The sequence below is a fragment of the Hyperolius riggenbachi genome, chromosome 2 (assembly GCF_040937935.1).
Source record: "Hyperolius riggenbachi isolate aHypRig1 chromosome 2, aHypRig1.pri, whole genome shotgun sequence".
Classification (NCBI taxonomy): Eukaryota; Metazoa; Chordata; class Amphibia; order Anura; family Hyperoliidae; genus Hyperolius; species Hyperolius riggenbachi.
Window position 1 is genome coordinate 24,883,711 of NC_090647.1, and position 21,644 is coordinate 24,905,354.

At 45.9% G+C, this 21,644-nt stretch overlaps 2 protein-coding genes across 8 annotated transcripts in view; one reads left to right on the forward strand and one right to left on the reverse strand.

Moving 5' to 3' along the window:
• Positions 1-242: 242 nt before the first annotated feature.
• ARAP1 (ArfGAP with RhoGAP domain, ankyrin repeat and PH domain 1) overlaps positions 243-21,644 on the reverse strand; it is a 485,498-nt gene continuing 464,096 nt past the window's right edge. For all 7 annotated transcript variants that reach the window (XM_068266571.1, XM_068266573.1, XM_068266569.1 and 4 more), the window contains one exon: positions 243-540. In XM_068266571.1, coding sequence (XP_068122672.1) covers positions 487-540 — 54 coding nt within the window. In that variant the 3' untranslated portion in view covers positions 243-486. The remainder of the gene's footprint in view (positions 541-21,644) is intronic.
• On the forward strand, positions 13,707-17,603 carry LOC137542808 (E3 ubiquitin/ISG15 ligase TRIM25-like). Its single transcript, XM_068264634.1, has one exon. It carries the CDS (start codon positions 13,707-13,709, stop codon positions 15,966-15,968), a length of 2,262 nt encoding a protein of 753 aa, XP_068120735.1. The 3' UTR covers positions 15,969-17,603.

A 21,644-nucleotide genomic window follows, 5' to 3' on the forward strand; every position in this document is an offset into this window, starting at 1 on the left:
ACAAGTTTTCCATCACTTTTGTAGGTTTTAAAATTCACCTGCCCATTGAAGTCTATGGCAGTTTACCGAGTTCGCCTGTTTGCGAACATTTGCGGAAGTTTGCAAATGGAAAATGGTTTGTTTGCGACATCTCTAGCAAACAGTGTGAAAAGCAGGTTACTAGTGCTCAGCAGCAGAGTCAGGTACGGGTAGAGCTCCGGACTGTGAAAAGAAACTCATGGACAAAATCTCCTTCGTGCCAAAGTAAGATGGAACCTTTATTCTTGTACAAGGGAAATTCTATGCTGGCAAATGAATGGTCTGACCTCTAAACCACCAACACAGAAGTTCGAAGTCCCGTCGCCTCTCAGTCTGTTTTTGTAGCCCCCCCCCAACATGTTTCCTCCCCTCAGACGTCATCATCTTATTGCTTCCAATCATTTCTGGACACTTTCACTTTCAGTCTGGGCGGGCCTGCTGTGTAGTTTCCATTTCCCCTTCACACTGTTATCTGACATTCGTTTCTCCTGTAACTTTTCTCTGTGTCTCCTCCAAAAGACCCTGAAAAAACACAAATCTTGGTAAAGTAATTTGTTCCCAATATCATATTATACAAAGAAACTTTAGTAATATAAGAATACAAAGTATAAAGGACATAAACACAATTCAATTATAAAAGCTATATTAACACAGAGCAGAAATAGCACATTTTGACACAGCATGCACAGTAGCAGTGGTAGACCGAGACAGCAGCATAGCAATGGGAGCACAGAAGTGAGGGTGGGAACTCAATGGTGGATGACCAAGGTAAGGCAGGGTTTTTAAATGCTTTCTTTGCTTCTGTCTTCACAAAGGAAACAGCACTGTTGCAAATTACAGATGCAGAAGAGTATCAATGCTCCAATTGTAATGTTAAATACTTAACACAGGAAGAAGTGAAGGCAAGACTAAATCAATTAAAAATAGACAAGGCACCTGGCCCGGATGGCATGCACCCTCGGGTCCTAAGGGAATTAAGTTCAGTTATAGATAAACCCCTTTATCTTATCTTTTGTGACTCTCTTTCAACTGTCAGAGTCCCAGTGGATTGGCGTACAGCCCACGTTTTCCCATTATTTAAGAAGGGCAACAAATCAGATCCAGGAAATTATAGACCTGTAAGCTTAACATCAGTTGTATGCAAACTATTTGAGGGGTTACTAAGAGATACTATACATGACTTCATAGTAGAAAATAATCTTATTTCTCAGCATCAACATGGGTTTACTAAAGACAGGTCCTGTTTGACTAACATGCTCGGCTTTTATGAGGTAGTGAATGCTAATATGGATATTGGGAATGCTGTAGATGTGGTATACTTGGACTTTGCAAAGGCCTTCGACACTGTTCCCACAAAAGTCTGGTGCAAAAGTTGAGGCTGCAAGGACTGGGGAAGAGTCTGTGTGCTTGGATAGGGAACTGGCTAATGGACAGAAAACAAAGAGGTGTGGTTAATGGATCGTACTCAAAATGGGTGACTGTTAGCAGTGGGGTCCCACAGGGGTCTGTACTGGGTCCTGTGCTCTTCAATTTATTTATTAATGACCTAGTACAGTGGTGTGAAAAACTATTTGCCCCCTTCCTGATTTCTTATTCTTTTGCATGTTTGTCACACTTAAATGTTTCTGTTCATCAAAAAACGTTAATTAGTCAAAGATAACATAATTGAACACAAAATGCAGTTTTAAATGATGGTTTTTATTATTTAGTGAGAAAAATAACTCAAAACCTACATGGCCCTGTGTGAAAAAGAAATTGCCCCCTGAACTTAATAACTGGTAGGGCCACCCTTAGCAGCAATAACTGCAATCAAGCGTTTGCGATAACTTGCAACGCGTCTTTTACAGCGCTCTGGAGGAATTTTGGCCCACTCATCTTTGCAGAATTGTTGTAATTCAGCTTTATTTGAGGGTTTTCTAGCATGAACTGCCTTTTTAAGGTCATGCCACAACATCTCAATAGGATTCAGGTCAGGACTTTGACTAGGCCACTCCAAAGTCTTCATTTTGTTTTTCTTTAGCCATTCAGAGGTGGATTTGCTGGTGTGTTTTGGGTCATTGTCCTGCTGCAGCACCCAAGATCGCTTCAGCTTGAGTTGACGAACAGATGGCCGGACATTCTCCTTCAGGATTTTTTGGTAGACAGTAGAATTCATGGTTCCATCTATCACAGCAAGCCTTCCAGGTCCTGAAGCAGCAAAACAACCCCAGACCATCACACTACCACCACCATATTTTACTGTTGGTATGATGTTCTTTTGCTGAAATGCTGTGTTACTTCTACGCCAGATGTAACGGGACACGCACCTTCCAAAAAGTTCAACTTTTGTCTCGTCGGTCCACAAGGTATTTTCCCAAAAGTCTTGCCAATCATTGAGATGTTTTTTTAGCAAAATTGAGACAAGCCTTAATGTTCTTTTTGCTTAACAGTGGTTTGCGCCTTGGATATCTGCCATGCAGACCGTTTTTGCCCAGTCTCTTTCTTATGGTGGAGTCGTGAACAATGACCTTAATTGAGGCAAGTGAGGCCTGCAGTTCTTTAGATGTTGTCCTGGGGTCTTTTGTGGCCTCTCGGATGAGTTTTCTCTGCGCTCTTGGGGTAATTTTGGTCGGCCAGCTACTCCTGGGAAGGTTCATCACTGTTCGATGTTTTTGCCATTTGTGGATAATGGCTCTCACTGTGGTTCGCTGGAGTCCCAAAGCTTTAGAAATGGCTTTATAACCTTTACCAGACTGATAGATCTCAATTACTTTTGTTCTCATTTGTTCCTGAATTTCTTTGGATCTTGGCATGATGTCTAGCTTTTGAGGTGCTTTTGGTCTACTTCTCTGTGTCAGATAGTTCCTATTTAAGTGTTTTCTTGATTGAAACAGGTGTGGCAGTAATCAGGCCTGGGGGTGACTACAGAATTTGAACTCAGGTGTGATAAACCACAGTTAAGTTCTTTTTTAACAAGGGGGGCAATCACTTTTTCACACAGGGCCATGTAGATTTGGAGGGTTTTTTTCTCACTAAATAATAAAAACCATCATTTAAAACTGCATTTTGTGTTCAATTATGTTATCTTGGACTAATAGTTAACGGTTTTTGATGAGCAGAAACATTTAAGTGTGACAAGCATGCAAAAGAATAAGAAATCAGGAAGGGGGCAAATAGTTTTTCACACCACTGTAGATGCAGTAGTGAGCAATGTTGCTATTTTTGCAGATGATACAAAATTGTGCAGAATCATCAACTCTCAGGAAGATGGGGACATATTGCAACAGGATCTGGATAGGATGCCTATATGGGCACATAAATGGCAGATGAAATTCAATGTTGAAAAATGTACGGTCATGCATTTTGGTCATACCAATGGTCTAGCACCATACAATATAAATGGGATACAGTTGGGGACATCAAACTTGGAGAAGGACTTAGGAGTACTCAACAACAAGTTGTAATAGATAGCGGAGATACCGCCGCAGCGGTGATCGGCATGGCAGCTGTCTCCGCGTCTCAGCCAGCGGCCTCCACTGCGCAGTTACATGTTGGAGTTTTGCCTGGTCCTTCAGTTGCACATAGACTGAGGGGTACGCGCGGAGACAGGACCTTTATGTGAATAGAAGGGGAGTCAGCTGATCAGCCGGTCAGCTGACTCCAGCAGTGCTCCATATTGGCTGAGTGACTGAGGCGGCGCTGTGGAGCGCTCTCAGTATATATAGGACCTGCCTGTCAGTTGCCCCGTGTCTGCTGTTGCAAATGCTACGTGTTAGCACTCAGACCTTAGTCAGATCCCAAAGTGTGCTAGAACCAGCAGGAGCTGGGGATCCACACTTAGTCAGACTTTGTTGATAGCTTAAAGTACTAATTGCATTGTATTATTTGTGGTGGATATACACACAATTCAATTATAAAAGCTATATTAATTCTTTCCACAGGACACAGAGCAGAAATAGCACATTTTGACACAGCATGCACAGTAGCAGTGGTAGACCGAGACAGCAGCATAGCAATGGGAGCACAGAGGTGAGGGTGGGAACTCAATGGTGGATGACCAAGGTAAGGCAGGGTTTTTAAACGCTTTCTTTGCTTCTGTCTTCACAAAGGAAACAGCACTGTTGCAAATTACAGAGACAGAAGAGTATCAATGTTCCAACTGTAATGTTAAATACTTAACGCAGGAAGAAGTAAAGGCAAGACTAAATAAATTAAAAATAGACAAGGCACCTGGCCCGGATGGCATGCATCCTCGGGTCCTAAGGGAATTAAGTTCAGTCATAGATGAACCCCTTTATCTTATCTTTTGTGACTGTCTTTCCACTGGCAGAGTCCCAGTGGATTGGCGTACAGCCCACGTTTTCCCATTATTTAAGAAGGGCAAAAAATCAGATCCAGGAAATTATAGACCTGTAAGCTTAACATCAGTTGTATGCAAACTATTTGAGGGGTTACTAAGAGATACTATACATGACTTCATAGTAGAAAATAATCTTATTTCTCAGCATCAACATGGGTTTACTAAAGACAGGTCCTGTTTGACTAACATGCTCGGCTATTATGAGGTAGTGAATGCTAATATGGATATTGGGAATGCTGTAGATGTGATATACTTGGACTTTGCAAAGGCCTTCGACACTGTTCCACACAAAAGTCTGGTGCAAAAGTTGAGGATGCAAGGACTGGGGAAGAGTCTGTGTGCATGGATAGGGAACTGGCTAATGGACAGAAAACAAAGAGTTGTGGTCAATGGATCGTACTCAAAATGGGAGACTGTTAGCAGTGGGGTCCCACAGGGGTCTGTACTGGGTCCAGTGCTCTTCAATTTATTTATTAATGACCTAGTAGATGCAGTAGTGAGCAATGTTGCTATTTTTGCAGATGATACAAAATTGTGCAGAATCATCAACTCTCAGGAAGATAGGGACATATTGCAACAGGATCTGGATAGGATGCCTATATGGGCACATAAATGGCAGATGAAATTCAATGTTGAAAAATGTAAAGTCATGCATTTTGGTCATACCAATGGTCTAGCACCATACAATATAAATGGGATACAGTTGGGGACATCAAACTTGGAGAAGGCCTTAGGAGTACTCATCGACAACAAGTTGTAATAGATAGCGGAGATACCGCTGCAGCGGTGATCGGCATGGCGGCTGTCTCCGCGTCTCAGCCAGCGGCCTCCGCCGCGCAGTTACATGTTGGAGTTTTGCCTGGTCCTTCAGTTGCACATAGACTGAGGGCTGCGCGCGCGCGCCAGGAGACAGGACCTTTATGCGAATAGAAGGGGAGTCAGCTGATCGGCTGGCCAGCTGACTCCAGCAGTGCTCCTGATTGGCTGAGTGACTGGGGCGGCGCTGTGGAGCGCTCTCAGTATATATAGGACCTGCCTGTCAGTAGCTCCGTGTCTGCTGTTGCAAATGCTACGTGTTAGCACTCAGACCTTAGTCAGATCCCAAAGTGTGCTAGAACCATCAGGAGCTGGGGATCCACACTTAGTCAGACTTTGTTGATAGCTTAAAGTACTAATTGCAATATATTATTTGTTATGACCTTCTGCTAGCCCTGACTACTCTTCTATCTGATCCTATATTGGTAGGTGAACAGAGGCGCCAGAAGGATAAAAGTACATAAAATTTTTAAAAAATTGCTGGGAGGAAGTGGTGGACTCGCCTCCGTTAAAGCAGACTCCAAGGAATGTAAATATATAGATATACATATATTTACAAGATATATACATATATGTACACAGAGGTGCTCTGCTTGCTATAACTGAATTGCTGTTGTTTATCCTCTGCTTATTGCCTGAAGAAGTGGGCTGTGCCCGCGAAACGCGTTGCATCTTTGGGGTATTTTCAATAAATGTGTATATCTATATATTTACATTCCTTGGAGTCTGCTTTAACGGAGGCGAGTCCACCACTTCCTCCCAGAAATTTTTTAAAAATTTTATGTACTTTTATCCTTCTGGCGCCTCTGTTCACCTACCAATATATTTGAGTCCACCCCAGGTGGAGGGGTGATCTACCCCCTTTCTTCCTATCTACAGAGAGCGACTTCTTAATCCTGAGTGAGGACAGGTCTAATCTCCTCACCTGCCTAATGAGTGGTTACCTAGGTGGTAACTCGTGTTTGTGAGTATTACCATCTCACTGTTTCATTTATCCAATCAATTTTGACATACTACACCATATTGGGCTCTCGATTTCTCTTCAACTTTCTATCTGATCCTGTTGCCGACTCAGCCTGAATACTACTCTGATTTAGCCTTCTGTCTTTGTACCACACCTGTCCGTCTGTTGCCGAACCTGCTTGTCTGACTCTCCTGCCCTCACCAGTGAGCCTAGTCCCTGGTGAGGGATTCTCAGTACAGTTTGATCACCTGCTCCTCAGGTTACCAGCAGCTGCAGTACAGTCTTAATCACCTGCTCCTCAGGTGACCAGTAGCTGCAGTACACTCTTAATCACCTGCTCCTCAGGTGACCAGTAGCTGCAGTACAGTCTTAATCACCTGCTTCTCAGGTGACTAGTTATACAGTACTGTCCTCATCGCCTGCTCCTCAGGTGATTAGGAGCTACAGCTCAAACTAAATTACCTGCCCCTCAGGTGATCACTTGCTGCAGTGCAGTCTGAATCACCCGCTCCACGGGTGATCAGTACCCTTTGTCTTACTGTGCACCACCCGCTCCTCGGGTGAACTGTTTGCTAGTTCGTCTGCATCTCCAGCATGCTGGAGTGCTGATTCCTGTGTTCAATAGAGATATCTCCCACTACCAGCTCCTCTGGGGGAGTGGGTATTCCTATCTGTATTACTGTTGCACCAAACACCTATCGTTACATCTGGTTGTCCTGTGTCTAGCTATACTCGCATTATTGCTGATTCTGCAGATCACCACATAATCAGGTATAGCATCTGTATTATTGGTGATACTGCAGATCACCAATAATCAGAAATATCTGTTCTTGCTGATACCAATCGTTACACAAGTTAAATAATCATATTCAATGCCAAGCTGCTGCAGCTAAAGCGAATAGAATTTTGGGATGTATTAAAACGGGAAATAAAAACTTGAGATGCTAGCATAATATTGCCCCTGTTTAACGCTCTAGTAAGGCCACATCTGGAATATGGAATTCAGTTCTGGGCACCACATTACAGGAAAGATTTTGCCGTTTTAGAGCAGGTGCAGAGAGGAGCAACAAAATTGATACGTGGGATGGAAGGTCTCACTTACCAAGAAAGGTTAGATAAACTGGGTTTATTTAGTCTAGAGAAGACGCCTTAGAGGGGATCTAATTAACATGTATAAATTCATCAGAGGGCAATATAAAAGCTTGGTGGATGAGCTTTTTGTCCCTAGGCCTTCTCAACGGACTAGAGGACATGATCTGCGCATGGAGGAAAAACGTTTAGCCATTTATTTAGGAAAGGGTTCTTTGCAGTAAGAGTGATTAAGATGTGGAATGCATTGCCACAGGAAGTAGTTATTGCAAATTCTATACCTGCATTTAAAGGGGGCTTAGATGCTTTCCTTGCATTGAAAGACATCCATGGCTACAATTACTAGGTAATGCCAAGTGATTCTGATCCAGGGATTTTATCTGATTGCCATCTGGAGTCGGGAAGGATTTTTTTCCCTTTTGGGGCAACTTGGACCATGCCTTGTAAGGGTTTTTCGCCTTCCTCTGTATCAACAGGGATATGTGAGGGAGCAGGCTGGTGTTGTACTTTCTTCTCTGGTTGAACTCAATGGACGTATGTCTTTTTTCAACCCAAATAACTATGTAACTATGTAAGAGATATAGCATGAGCAGGGCAGTACAGCAGTACCATTTAGTTCTCACAGCATGTGTGGAGCTGTACAGTTCTCTCCATGCATTGGTCAGAGGCCAGCAGAGGTTGGTGGTGGCCGGATTCCTCGAAGCAGTGGGCGGTGTGACCAGGAGGCTATGTGGTAGTGATGGTTTTGGCAGGCCCAGGAACACATGGCAGAGGTGAAGAGGATGGAGAGGATGGTGGTTGGATCCCTCGTGGTAGCAGTGTGACTTGTAGTCCTCGTGGCAGACCCGAGGGGCACGTAGCAGATGTAAAGAGGTTTTGGGCCTGCGAGGCTCATACTGAGTGGCCAAACACCTCAGGGTTCAAGTAAAAACGACAGCCCAAACACAACAGTGTTTGACCACACTGAAACCAGAAAGGAAGATAACAGTATTTGGACTGTCGGTTTTACTTGAACCCTGAGCGCTGGGTGTTTGGCACTGGAGCTTTGAGGGCCTACAGGGAGTCTTACTTTAAGTGCTTCAACTACAAAACATCAAGTACCGTTGTGATTTATTGCTATATTTGCTATATTTCAGCGCTGCTACATTTTGCTTTTATCTCATACTGAGAATACCTCCAAACTTTTTTGAGATCAAAAAGAAAAGCCACACCCATGGCACACCTCTAACCACGCCCCTGACCACCCCTTATCACATACAATAAAAATACTTCATAAGAAAAATATCATTCAGACCACACTGGTCCTTTCTATCCTCAGGGCTGGATTTATACTTGTCCCTAGGCCAAGCATGATGGGGCTCTCCTTTCATGTGCAGCAGTGCCCCTCCCATTCCATGTGTAGCATCCATGTACAGCAGTGCCCCCCCCATTCCATGTGTAGCATCCATGTACAGCAGTGCCTGTCAAAGACCGCAAGGCCGGTCTGCGGATGGGGTCAATCGGTCAGCGTCAGAAATCCTCTCACACGGTCATGTTGTTCATCACGAAGGGTAACCCGACTTCGCAATTTGATGAACCGACTCGCAGAGGGAGCGTTCGGATGCTAACGGATTCACCTCACACATACAATTCAAAGATCTGCCACCAAGCGAGTTACACAGCCTGCTACTGTAATTATACTAGGACTTCGAGAATGCTCTATTAACCCTTAGCAGTATGCAGGAACCTGGGTCAGATTGTTATATCTGGGCCAGGTTCTCGCATACGGGTTATACATGTATACCTCTATTAAACACAGGGTTGCGATTTCAGGAGAATAGGTACGATTGTGTATGTTCAGCAACAGGTCATAACAGCTAAACGATTTTTAAAATGTTTAATAACAAAAATGCATTACATACAGTTATATACACCAATTAACATATACACACAGAGCTTGAAAATAAAAAGGAATAAAATCAGAATGTTCTTACTTAGTTAGCTTAGCAGTCCATTTGAAGAATGTAGAAAAAGAGTCCAGTTTAAAAGTAGGCATTCAGGTTAAGAGTCCTTGAACACAGCAGGCGTTGGCTCTCCTTAAACGCCTGCCTGGACGTCCCTGGTCGATGGAATTTGGAGAACTGGGCAGGTTTGGTCCCGCCCCACTTTTATAGGACCTGAGTTTTGGGGCTGTCACTACCTGGAAAGTAGGTGTGTTTAAGGCGGGGTTACCTCCTGCCAGTCAGGTTGCCACCTCCAGACTCAGAGCAAGAAATGTACCAATTATTAATAATCTGTGTGACTCCGCCCCAGATTGGCGCATCGCAAATCCGAGACTATATTTATAAGCGGCCTGCGACCCTGTATTAAACGAGGCTATACATGCCTATTCTATTGCATTCGCTCTACGCAGGCCGGATAAAGCAGTTTCTCTACCGATTCCTGATAGCCAGAAAATTGCAATTCAGGTGAATGATAGAACTGATTTCTAGGTATCAGGAAATGTCATTTTTGTCTTGCTGTGCCAAACTTATTTTGAATTATTAATAAATTAAAGTTCTCTTTGTTTGAGTCTATGAGCTTGGAGGGAACTTTTATCTCAGCCAGTTTGAGCTAGTTTCTGGGACATGGACTGTGTAGCCAAATGGCTCTGCCCAGGGGGTCAGCCACGTGTGAAATTCTTTTCTGACCTGACACGGGATGTGGGGGTGAGGGGCTGTTGCTCTCAGTAAGAAGAGCAAAATAAAGGTATTTGTGTTATTCTACACAGGACTGACAGTAATTGTGCAGGACCATACGAAGATCGTTGGCGATTGCGCACAACTTTCCCTAATGTTCGCCACAGTGCCCCTCCCATTCCATGTGCAGCATCCATGTGGGCACCTCCAACCTACCCATTACCAGTCAGACCTCCTTTGGAGGTAATAGCTTGCAGTTTTTCTGGAAAGTCTATCGTACTACAGCAGAGCAACCGTCCAGTATCCACCAGGACCTAGAGTACTGAGCGGGGCTACAGGAGAGCGACCGTCCAGTATCCAGCAGGACCTGGAGTACCGAGCAGGACTACAGGAGAGCGACCGTCCAGTATCCACCAGGAGCTGGAGTACCGAGCAGGACTACAGGAGAGCGACCATCCAGTATCAGGCAGGACCTGGAGTACCGAGCAGGACTACAGGTAAGCAACTATCCAGTATCAGGCAGGACCTGGAGTACCGAGCAGGACTACAGGAGAGCGACCGTCCAGTATCCAGCAGGACCCGGAGTACCGAGCGGGGCTACAGGAGAGCAACCATCCAGTATCCAGCAGGACCTGGAGTACCGAGCAGGACTACAGGAGAGCGACCATCCAGTATCCAGCAGGACCTGGAGTACCGAGCAGGACTACAGGAGAGCGACCGTCCAGTATCCAGCAGGACCTGGAGTACCGAGCAGGGCTACAGGAGAGCGACCATCCAGTATCCAGCAGGACCTGGAGTACCGAGCAGGACTACAGGAGAGCGACCATCCAGTATCCAGCAGGACCTGGAGTACCGAGCAGGACTACAGGAGAGCGATCGTCCAGTATCCAGTAGGACCTGGAGTACCGAGCAGGGCTACAGGAGAGTGACTGACCATCCAGTATACAGCAGGACCTGGAGTACCGAGCCGGACTACAGGAGAGCGACCTTCCAGTATCCAGCAGGACCTGGAGTACCGAGCAGGGCTACAGGAGAGCGACCATCTAGTATCCAGCAGGACCTGGAGTACCTTTCAGGACTACAGGAGAGCAACCATCCAGTATCCAGCAGGACCTGAAGTACCGAGCAGGACTACAGGAGAGCGACCGTCCAGTATCCAGCAGGACCTGGAGTACCGAGCAGTGCTACAGGAGAGCGACCATCCAGTATCCAGCAGGACCTGGAGTACCGAGCCGGACTAGGGGAGCGACCGTCCAGTATCCAGCAGGACCTGGAGTACCGAGCAGGGCTACAGGAGAGCGACCATCCAGTATCCAGCAGGACCTGGAGTACCGAGCAGGACTACAGGAGAGCGACCATCCAATATCCAGCAGAACCTGGAGTACCGAGCAAGGCTACAGGAGAGCGACCATCCAGTATCCAGCAGGACCTGGAGTACCGAGCAGGGCTACAGGAGAGCGACCATCCAGTATCCAGCAGGACCTGGAGCACCGAGCAGTACTACAGGAGAGCGACCATCCAGTATCCAGTAGTATCTGGAGAACCGAGCAGGACTACAGGAGAGCAACCATCCAGTATCCAGCAGGACCTGGAGTACCGAGCAGGACTACAGGAGAGCGACCATCCAGTATCCAGCAGGTCCTGGAGTACCGAGCAGAACTACAGGAGAGCGACCATCCAGTATCCAGCAGGACCTGGAGTACTGAGAAGGGCTACAGGAGAGCGACCATGCAGTATCCAGCAGGACCTGGCGTACCGAGCAGGGCTACAGGAGAGCGACCTTCCAGTATCCAGCAGCACCTGAGGTACCGAGCAGGACTACAGGAGAGCGATCATCCAGTATCTAGCAGGTGCTGGAGTACCGAGCAGGACTACAGAAGAGCGACCATCCAGTATACAGCAGAACCTGGAGTACCGAGCAGGACTACAGGAGAGCGACCATCCAGTATCCAGCAGAACCTGGAGTACCGAGCAGGGCTACAGGAGAGCGACCATCCAGTATCCAGTAGTACCTGGAGTATCGAGCAGGACTACAGGAGAGTGACCATCCAGTATCCAGCAGGACCTAGAGTACTGAGCAGTGACGGTTAATTCCCCGCAGGCCTATATGGTGGTTGCAGGAATTGCGAACCACCTTTGTGAGTATATACTGTATCTATATAATTTAATCCTCCCTATACCTGACGATACTGCAACATTGGGCTCCCGGTCACTCCCTACTGCTCACCTAGGTATTCTTGTCCCCTACAAGAATCACCAGGAAAAAAACCCTGTAGCTAAAACAGAGAAAGTTGCCTGAGTTGATGTGACCGAGGCGCCCGCTTACGGCACTATTTTGGTCTACTTTGTATGGATTTGGATATTTGTATCCCTTATGATAATGTGACAGCTAAGAACAGAGGACAATAACTTGCTGCAACCAGTTATTATTATTATTGGTTTATAAAGCACCAACAAATTCCAATCAGTGTGGACAGTGTATTAATGGTGCCTGATGCAGATAGAGCAGGCCTCTACCGGCTGGCTTGCCCATACAGGGATCTCCATAAGCTTGACACTCCGGCAGAGCTCCAGGTCTTTGCATTGAGCTGACCCTATATCTAATGAAAGACCACACAGTCCTCATTATTCCAGCCTGGATCTCACAGTAGGCATTGCTGGGTTACTGGTCTAGACACTATGCACAGTCTGTTAGGTAATAGCTTTGCACAAACATAGGGCCCAACCGTCCCGTTTTCGTCGGGACTGTCATGATTTTGGGGGGCTCTCCCGCTATCACGGTATGAGCCCCCCTAGTCCCGGGCAGCAGTGGGCAGTGAGGGTGGAAAAAAAAATGATCGAGGCGCCAGCCGCGGGTAAGTGGGATGCGGGACGCGTGCATCCTATTACTACCTCCTTCCCTCCCTTGGAATCTGCCCCCCCCCGTGTCTCCCCCCTGCTTGCAGAGTGCGCAGCTAAGCGGAGCGGGCTGTGAGCTTACCGGTATCCATGGACACGTACCGATGTCCGGCTTCAATCTGCTTCCTGTGACGTCACAGGAAGCAAGATGCTGGTACGCGTTCATGGATACCGGTAAGCTGACAGCCCGCTCCGCTTAGCTGCGCACTCTGCAAGCAGGGGGGAGACACAGGGGGGGGGGGCCAGATTCCAAGGGAGGGAGGGAGATAGTAATGGGATGCACGCGTCACGCATCCCACTTACCCGCGGCTGGCGCCTCGATCATTTTTTTCTTGCATTGGCACCCTCCTCCCCATTCTCATGGCCATCCTCACCCTCCTCTCCACCCACCCACCGACACCCTCCTCCCCATCATATATGGGGGAAATATGTATTAAAAAATATTAGGGGATATTATTAATTGAAAAAAAAAAAATCAAATTTTTTTTTATGGTAGGTGTGATGGGGGGGGGGGGGGGGGGGGGGGGCCCTAAGTGTCCCGATTCCCAGCTTTAAAATGTTGGGAGGTATGTTGTGGCACGATGCAGGACTCCCCACCAATAAATAGCTGAATGAGGAAACCCACAGTCTCCGGGCTACCAAATTTGAGCTCATGTGGCAAGTGCACTAATTGGGCGCTGCTGCCGTAGGCGGCGGTAGTTGGGTGCTGGAGTGGACATTGTGGAAGAATCTCAGGCTTAAAAGTACAAAAGCTTTTAACAATCCATTTTTAAAAAATTCAACTGTAGCTGTGCAGGGTTAATTTAATGTTCCTGTTCAAATAGCTGTGACACAATAGCTCTGCCACATCCTGTGCAATCATAAAGCAACTGGATATACTGCTTTCTCAAACATTCACTTTCATTTCCCCTCCTTTACTGCAGCGATGGCGTCTGCTGATCTGAGACAGGATCTGGAGTGTCCCGTCTGTCTGGGCATTTATACCGATCCTGTAATCCTGAGATGTGGTCACAACTTCTGCCGGGGCTGTATTGATCGTGTACTGGATACACAGGAGGGGTCTGGAGGTTATTCCTGTCCTGAATGTAGAGAGGGGTTTATGGAGCGGCCAGCACTGCAGAGGAACATTGCTCTGAGGAAGATAGCAGAGAATTTCCTGTCTACTCAGCCAGATCAGGAGGAGGCCGGAGTCCGCTGCAGTAACTGTGTGGACTCTTCTGTGAAGGCTGTGAAATATTGTCTGCACTGTGATGTTTGTCTCTGTGTTAAACACCTGAGAGCCCACAGCAAGGCACCAGAACACATCTTATGTGACCCCAACACTCCCCTGGAGAACAGGAAATGCTTTGTCCATAAGAAGATACTGGAGTATTACTGCACTGAGGATGCTGCCTGTATCTGTGTGTCCTGCAGGCTGGATGGAGAACATCGGGGACACCAGGTGGAGATGCTGGATGAGGCCTCTGAGATGAAGAAGAAGAAGCTGAGAAATGTTCTGCAGAGACTTATGGCAGAGACAGAGGAGGCTGAGAAAAGAGTCCAGAGTCTGGAGGAATGTAGGAGAAAAGTACAAGAAAAAGCAGATGGTGAAACAAAGAGAATCACTACCCTGTTTAAAGACCTCAGGAGACGGCTAAAAAATCTGGAGAAGAAAGTCCTGAGTGACATCATGAGACAGGCAGAGCAGGTGTCACAATCATACAATGACATCATTCAGCAGCTGGAAATAAAGAAGGAGGAGCTGTCCAGGAAGATGCGTCACATTGAGGAGCTGTGTAACATGACTGATCCACTGACTGTCTTACAGGAATCAGACACAGGTGACTTGTGTGACACGGAGGACAGAGAGAGACATGATAAACAGCTCCATGATGGAGGGGATCTGGATGTGGCCGGCATCTCACACACATTACACACAGGACTATCTGATATCCTGTCTGGGGTAATTGTGCAGAAATGTACAGACACACAGGCCTATCCACATTCTAGTACAGAGGACAAAGTTCCCATCACTGCTAAACTATCCAGGCCACACCCCCAACCCACCCCCACCGCACAACACACACAGGCCTATCCACATTCTAGTACAGAGGACAAAGTTCCCATCACTGCTGAGCTATCCAGGCCATGCCCCCAACCCACCCCCACCGCACAACACACACAGACCTATCCACATTCTAGTACAGAGGACAAAGTTCCCATCACTGCTACACTATCCAGGCCATGCCCCCAACCCACCCCCACCACACAACACACACAGGCCTATCCACATTCCAGTACAGAGGACAAAGTTCCCATCACTGCTAAACTATCAAAGCCACACCTCCAACCCACCCCTACCGCAGAACACACACAGCACCTGGTTGGGGGAAAAATATTTCGGAGTGGCATCTTATACACGTTATATACAAGACTATATGATATGGTAACTGTACAGCACAAATCTGGGGCAATTGTGCAGAAACATACAGACACACAGGCCTCTCTACATTCTAGTACAGAAGACAAAGTTCCCATCACTGCTACACTATCCAGGCCACGCCCCCAACACACCCCCACCGCACAACACACACAGCACCAGGCTGGGGGGACAAATATTGGGGCTGCACAGCAAACATCATGGCTGCCAGTGTATGCAGACATATTACTGGATGTAAACACAGCTGCTAATTATCTACATATATCAGCTGAGAGGAAAACTGCATCCGTAGCAGTCAGAAGCCAGAATCACCCAAAAGCACCAGAGAGATTTCACTATAATCAGGTGCTGAGCAGCCAGAGTTTCTCCTCAGGGCGACATTACTGGGAAGTGGATGTTGGGGGATCAGATTACTGGAGAGTCGGGATGTGTTACCCCAGTATAGCCAGGAGAGGAGAGAAGTCAGTGATTGGAAATAACAACAAGTCCTGGTGTTTGGAGAGGGGGTATGATCAGTATTTACTGATACATAACAGGAAAGAAATCCAGTTACGTGACGAGATCCCCAGTGATAGAGTCAGGATATGTCTGGATTATGAGGCCGGGCAGATCTCCTTTTATGCCCTGTGTGACCCCATCAGACACCTCCACACCTTCACTGCTGCCTTCACTGAACCTCTCCATGCTGTGTTATGGGTATATACAGGTAGTGTAAAAATATCAGGGGAGGTAAGAGATCCACCCACTGATGACATCACAGGAAAGTAACTGTGATTGGCTGATTATCAATACTTGCTAGTTATCTGTGATTTCCAGGGACAGTCCTGTCATAAGAATTTCTGTTACTGGAAACATCCCTGGAGTTCTGTTCTGAACAATCATACCATGAAATCCTCATTTCTTGTAAACAAGAATTCTGAAAATTTCTTATCATCACCTGATACAAAATGAAATAATCTGACACGAATACAGAAATCAGAATACCAAGACTATACATATATGTGTGGGTCCCAAGTATAAATAATGTTTTATTGTTGCCTTAAAGAGTAACTGTTATGCATAAAGTACTGAATCAATTATCTATTGTAGGCTATTAAATTGTTAAAAAGGATGCTGACAAGGCAATTCAAAAGTTTAAATCAATCTTACTTTTTTCCCAGTTACTTTTTCTTTCCTCATGCCCCCAGGCTCTAATAGCGTACGCAGACGCAAAAGAGAAGTGACATGCAGGCTGAATCAGCCTGATTGGCTGCAGCCTCTGTCACTCACCTCTCTCCTCTCTCTTTTTGGCCGCCTGGTCTCCCGTTCTCTCTGTGGTTGCAGAGGCAGCTAGGGGGGGCCAGAGGCTGTCTCCTGTCAATGGCCTTGGCTTCCCTCCTCCAGTGACATTGACCCTCTCTCTCCGCCCCATCTGCCGCCGGCCGCCGCCGCATTCCCCCTTTTTTCCCGTGCTGCACATCAGGGAAGGATAAAGGCGATGCACACAAACTCACCTACTAATGGTTCCAGGCGATGCAGTTCCCTTCTATTCTCTCTGCACTACCGCCGGCAATAGTGCAGAGAATAGATGGGAACGGCAGCCCTTGGATCCATTAGTAGGTGAGTCTGTGCCAGCTGCATTTATCCTCCCCGCTGTGCTCAAAATCAGTGCGGGGAGGAGGGGATCGGGCTGGGGGAAAAATCTTCCATGGAGACAACAAGATGGTCACTGCCAGTAAGTATTTAAATACTTACAAATGTATTTTTTGGGGGGGCTCATTATGGCTAACAGTTGCTCTTTAACCACTTAAAGAAAACCTGAACTGAACATTAAAAGTCAAAATAAGCATACACAAGTCATACTTCCCTTCCATGTAGTCTACTCCTCAGTGTCTTTCTCCTGTCCCGCGTCCTGTTTGTTCACTGTGATCAAGGGCATTTTCCGTCCTCCATTTTGAAAATGGCCATTACCCATAACAGCTTTCTGGTCAGCACACAGTTAAACTGTAACATCGCCCACTTGAGCCATAGGGAAACATGGACATTACCTGGTACATCAGTTTTCCTCTCAGCTATAACTGACAGCAACTGATGTTTTACTGACAGCAACTGATATATTTCAGATCTGACAAAATATTGTCAGAACTGGAAGGGATTAATGTCAGAAGAAAATGGTGAGCTTCTGTAAGGAACTGAAGGCAAGGTAACTATGTAATGTTCATTTCAAGTTACCTCATGTGTTTATTTCAAATATTTTTACTCAGTACAGGTTCTCTTTAAGGACTGCAGCCTTAAAACCCCTTAAGGAACAGACACTTTTTTTCCATTCAGACCACTACAGTTTTAACGGTTTATTGCTCGGTCATACAACCTACCATCTAAATGAATTTTACCTCCTTTTCTTGTCACTAATACAGCTTTCTTTTGGTGCTATTTGATTGCTGCTGTGATTTTTAGTTTTTATTATATTCATCAAAAAAGACATGAATTTTGTCAAAAAAATGATTTTTTTTTTAACTTTCTGTGCTGACATTTTTCAAATAAAGTAAAATTTCTATATACATTTTTGTCTAAATTTATTGTGCTACGTGTCTTTGATCAATAAATACAAATAAGTTGTCAGGATCTGCACCGTCTAAAATCTTCATTTATTTATAGTTCAGTAAAAAGGCATAAAAATAATAGTGTGCCAGGTCGCCGGGACAACTTATTTGAATTGGATTTGCTGTATGCTCCAGGGGAGATCACAGCACGTCATCAATCATCCACTGGTGCTTTCACACATTTGTGATTTTTTGATCAATAAATAGACACTTATTGGATTTTTTTTTGTTTGGGTAAAAGTTATAGCGTTTACAAACTATGGTACAAAAAGTGAATTTCCCCAGTTTGAAGCATCTCTGACTTTTTTGAGCACCTGTCATGTTTCATGAGGTGCTAGAATTGCAGGATAGTATAAATACCCCCCAAATGACCCCATTTTGGAAAGAAGACATCCCAAAGTATTCAGTGAGAGGCATGGTGAGTTCATAGAAGATTTTATTTTTTGTCACAAGTTAGCAGAAAATGACACTTTGTGACAAAAAAAAAATAAAATAAGAAAAAGTTTCCATTTCTGCTAACTTGCGACAAAAAAAAAAAAGAACTCTGCCACGGACTCACCATGCCCCTCTCTGAATACTTTGGGGTGTCTACTTTCCAAAATGGGGTCATTTGTTGGGTGTGTTTACTGTCCTGACATTTTGGGGGGGTGCTAAATTGTAAGCACCCCTGTAAAGCCTAAAGGTGCTCATAGGACTTTGGGCTCCTTAGCGCACCTAGGCTGCAAAAAAAGTGTCACACGTGGTATTGCTGTACTCAGGAGATATAGCATAATGTGTTTTGGGGTGTATTTTTAAACATACCCATGCTGAGTGGGAGAAATATCTCTGTAAATGAGAATTTTTTTTTATTTTTTTTTTTACACACAGTTGTCCATTTACAGAGATATTTCTCCCACCCAGCATGGGTATGTGTAAAAATACACCCCAAAACACATTATACTACGTCTCCTTAGTACGGCGATACCACGTGTGACTCTTTTTTGCAGCCTACGTGCGCTAAGGGGCCCAAAGTCCTATGAGTACCTTTAGGATTTCACAGGTCATTTTGAGGACGTTAGGCCCCTTAGCGCACCTAGGCTGCAAAAAAGTGTCACACATTTGGTATCGCCGTACTCAGGAGAAGTAGTATAATGTGTTTTGGGGTGTATTTTTACACATACCCATGCTGGGTGGGAGAAAGATCTCTGTAAATGACAATTGTTGGATTTTTTTTACACACAATTGTCCATTTACAGAGATATTTCTCCCACCCAGCATGGGTATGTGTAAAAATACACCCCAAAATACATTATACTACTTCTCCTGAGTACGGCGATACCACGTGTTGCAGCCTAGGTGCGCTAAGTTGCCCAAAGTCCTATGAGTACCTTTAGGCTTTCACAGGTCATTTTGAAGCATTTGGTTTCTAGACTACTCCTCACGGTTTAGGGCCCCTAAAATGCCAGGGCAGTTTAGGAACCCCACAAGTGACCCCATTTTAGAAAGACAACACCCCAAGGTATTCTGTTAGGTGTATGGTGAGTTCATAGAAGATTTTGTTTTTTGTCACAAGTTAGTGGAAATTGATTTTTATTTTATTTTTTTTCAAAAGTGTCATTTTTCACTAACTTGTGACAAAAAATAAAAACTTCTATGAACTCATCATACACCTAGCAGAATACCTTGGGGTGTCTTCTTTCTAAAATGGGGTCACTTGTGCGGTTCCTATACTGCCCTGGCATTTTAGGGGCCCAAAACCGTGAGGAGTAGTCTGGAAACCAAATGCCTCAAAATGACTGTTCAGGGGTATAAGCATCTGCAAATTTTGATGACAGGTGGTCTATGAGGGGCCGAATTTTGTGGAACCAGTCATAAGCAGGGTGGCGTCTTAGATGACAGGTTGTATTGGCACTGAGGTGCAGGAAGCGCAGGTTGTTCTCAAATCGTGACCTGGACATGGCAGCAGAGAACATGGACATGTGATGTATTGGGTGCGTAGATCAATAAGACCGCAATACATTCTTTTTGACTAGACCCATGTTAAGGAGAAGGCCCAAAAAATGTTAAGTTTGGAAACTTGGAGTGGTTTTTCACCAAAAATGGCAGCTTCTCGGATTGGCGGTTGCGTATTGTGTGGCATAACGGTTGGTCTCAGCCACAATTAAGTCGTAGAGATCCACGGTGCAGAACAGATAAAAAAAAGTCTAGGGCCGAGCCATTATCTGTCTCCTCCTGGACTCCAGACTGGGCAGTGGAAGGGGGCAGTACGGGTGCGGTGGAACCAGGGGATTGTCAATTGGGATTTGCCAGCACCTCTGGGAGACTATGGGTAGTACGGGCCCGTTTTGCTGGTGGCTGCGACTCAGGTCTTAATGCACGTGCCACTGAACCAGTTTCTACTTCCATGCTGGTGCTCGCCACTTAACCAGGGTCTATGGTAGTACTGGTGCGATGTCCAGGAGAGGCTACACTGCTGGTACGTGCCTCACCAAGAAAACTCGGATCAGCGCTAGCACCACTCTGCTGCCCTTGAGTCTGATCCTGCGCCACCTGCAGTCCATTGACATGGGGTGTGGTATGCCTGGCTCTAGCCGGGACTTCAACCTCGTCATTGCTATCGGTCAGAGAGCCACTGCTGTTCACGATTCGTATTCTGACCCGGATGATTTGTCGGATGAGGCTTCCCAATCGCATTCACCCCACTGGGCCAGAATCTCGGCGGCCTCTTCAGCGGAATACCCCTTTTTTTTGCCATGGTGGAGTGCTAAATTTAGGGGGTATTCCTCTGAGACTACCCAGGAAAAAGAGCACCTACTGTACCTAATAAAAGTGAGTACTTGTGAAGTAGAAAGCTGTGGTCACTGAGTTTTGATTAAAAAAAAATCAAAACTGGTCTTTACAGCGTCACAGCTATTGTACAGTGTTTTTTGCAGTGATCAGAAAAAAAATTCTGACACTGCGGTGGGGCGGGCTGAATGCAAGTGCAGGCAAACAATCGGTCCTGATCGGTCAAACACTGCGTTTTTAGTGTATCCTAGTGACCCTAACGAAAGGTCCTAGCTAAATAACTGGCCTAACTGTTAACACTAGTGATACTAAAAAAGTGACAGTTTTCATTGATCACTGTTTTTAGCTCACTAGGATAGTGACAGGGGGGTGATCGGCGGGTTCTGAGGGGGATCTGAGGGTGTGGGCGGGTGATCAGATGCCCGCATGGGGGCAGATTAGGGCCTGATCTGATGGGTAGGAGTGCTAGGGGGTGACAGGTGGTGACAGGAGGTGATTGATGGGTGTCTCAGGGGGTGATTAGAGAGAAGGATAGATGCAATCAATGCTCTGGGGAGGTGATCAGGGGGGAGGGGGGGGGGTCTGAGGGGTCTCTGAGGGTGTGGGCGGGTGTTTGGGTGCCTGCAAGGGGCAGATTAGGGTCTGATCTGATGGGCAGCAGTGACAGGGGGTGACGGGGTGATTGATAGGTGATTAGTAGGTGATTACAGGGGAGAATATATGCAAGCAATGCACTGGCGAGTTGATCAGAGGGGGTCTGAGGGCGATCTAAGGGTGTGGGCGGGTAGGTGGGCAGGTGAATTTTTAAGAATTAAGCGCAATTGCACCACAGTTGAACTATACAAGGAAGAGTTGAGGAACCTAAGAAAAAGATTAAAGGAGAAAGAGGTTATTCTTCTAGATTAATCAGCAAAGCATATATAAGGGGTTTAAAAACGGAACATGATGTGTTATTGCAGAAAAAAGATAGAGAAGGGACAAAAAAAGAAGAGGTCACTAGACTAGTGACTAGATATGGAGATCATTGGGTTGAGTTGCAGAAAGTGGAGAAAAATTGGGGGGTGTTAAGATTGGATAGAGAGATAGCCTCTATAGT

Coding starts and splice junctions, on each gene's coding strand:
- LOC137542808 (XM_068264634.1), top strand. CDS start 13,707: ATGGCGTCTGCTGATCTGAGACAGGATCTGGAGTGTCCCGTCTGTCTG.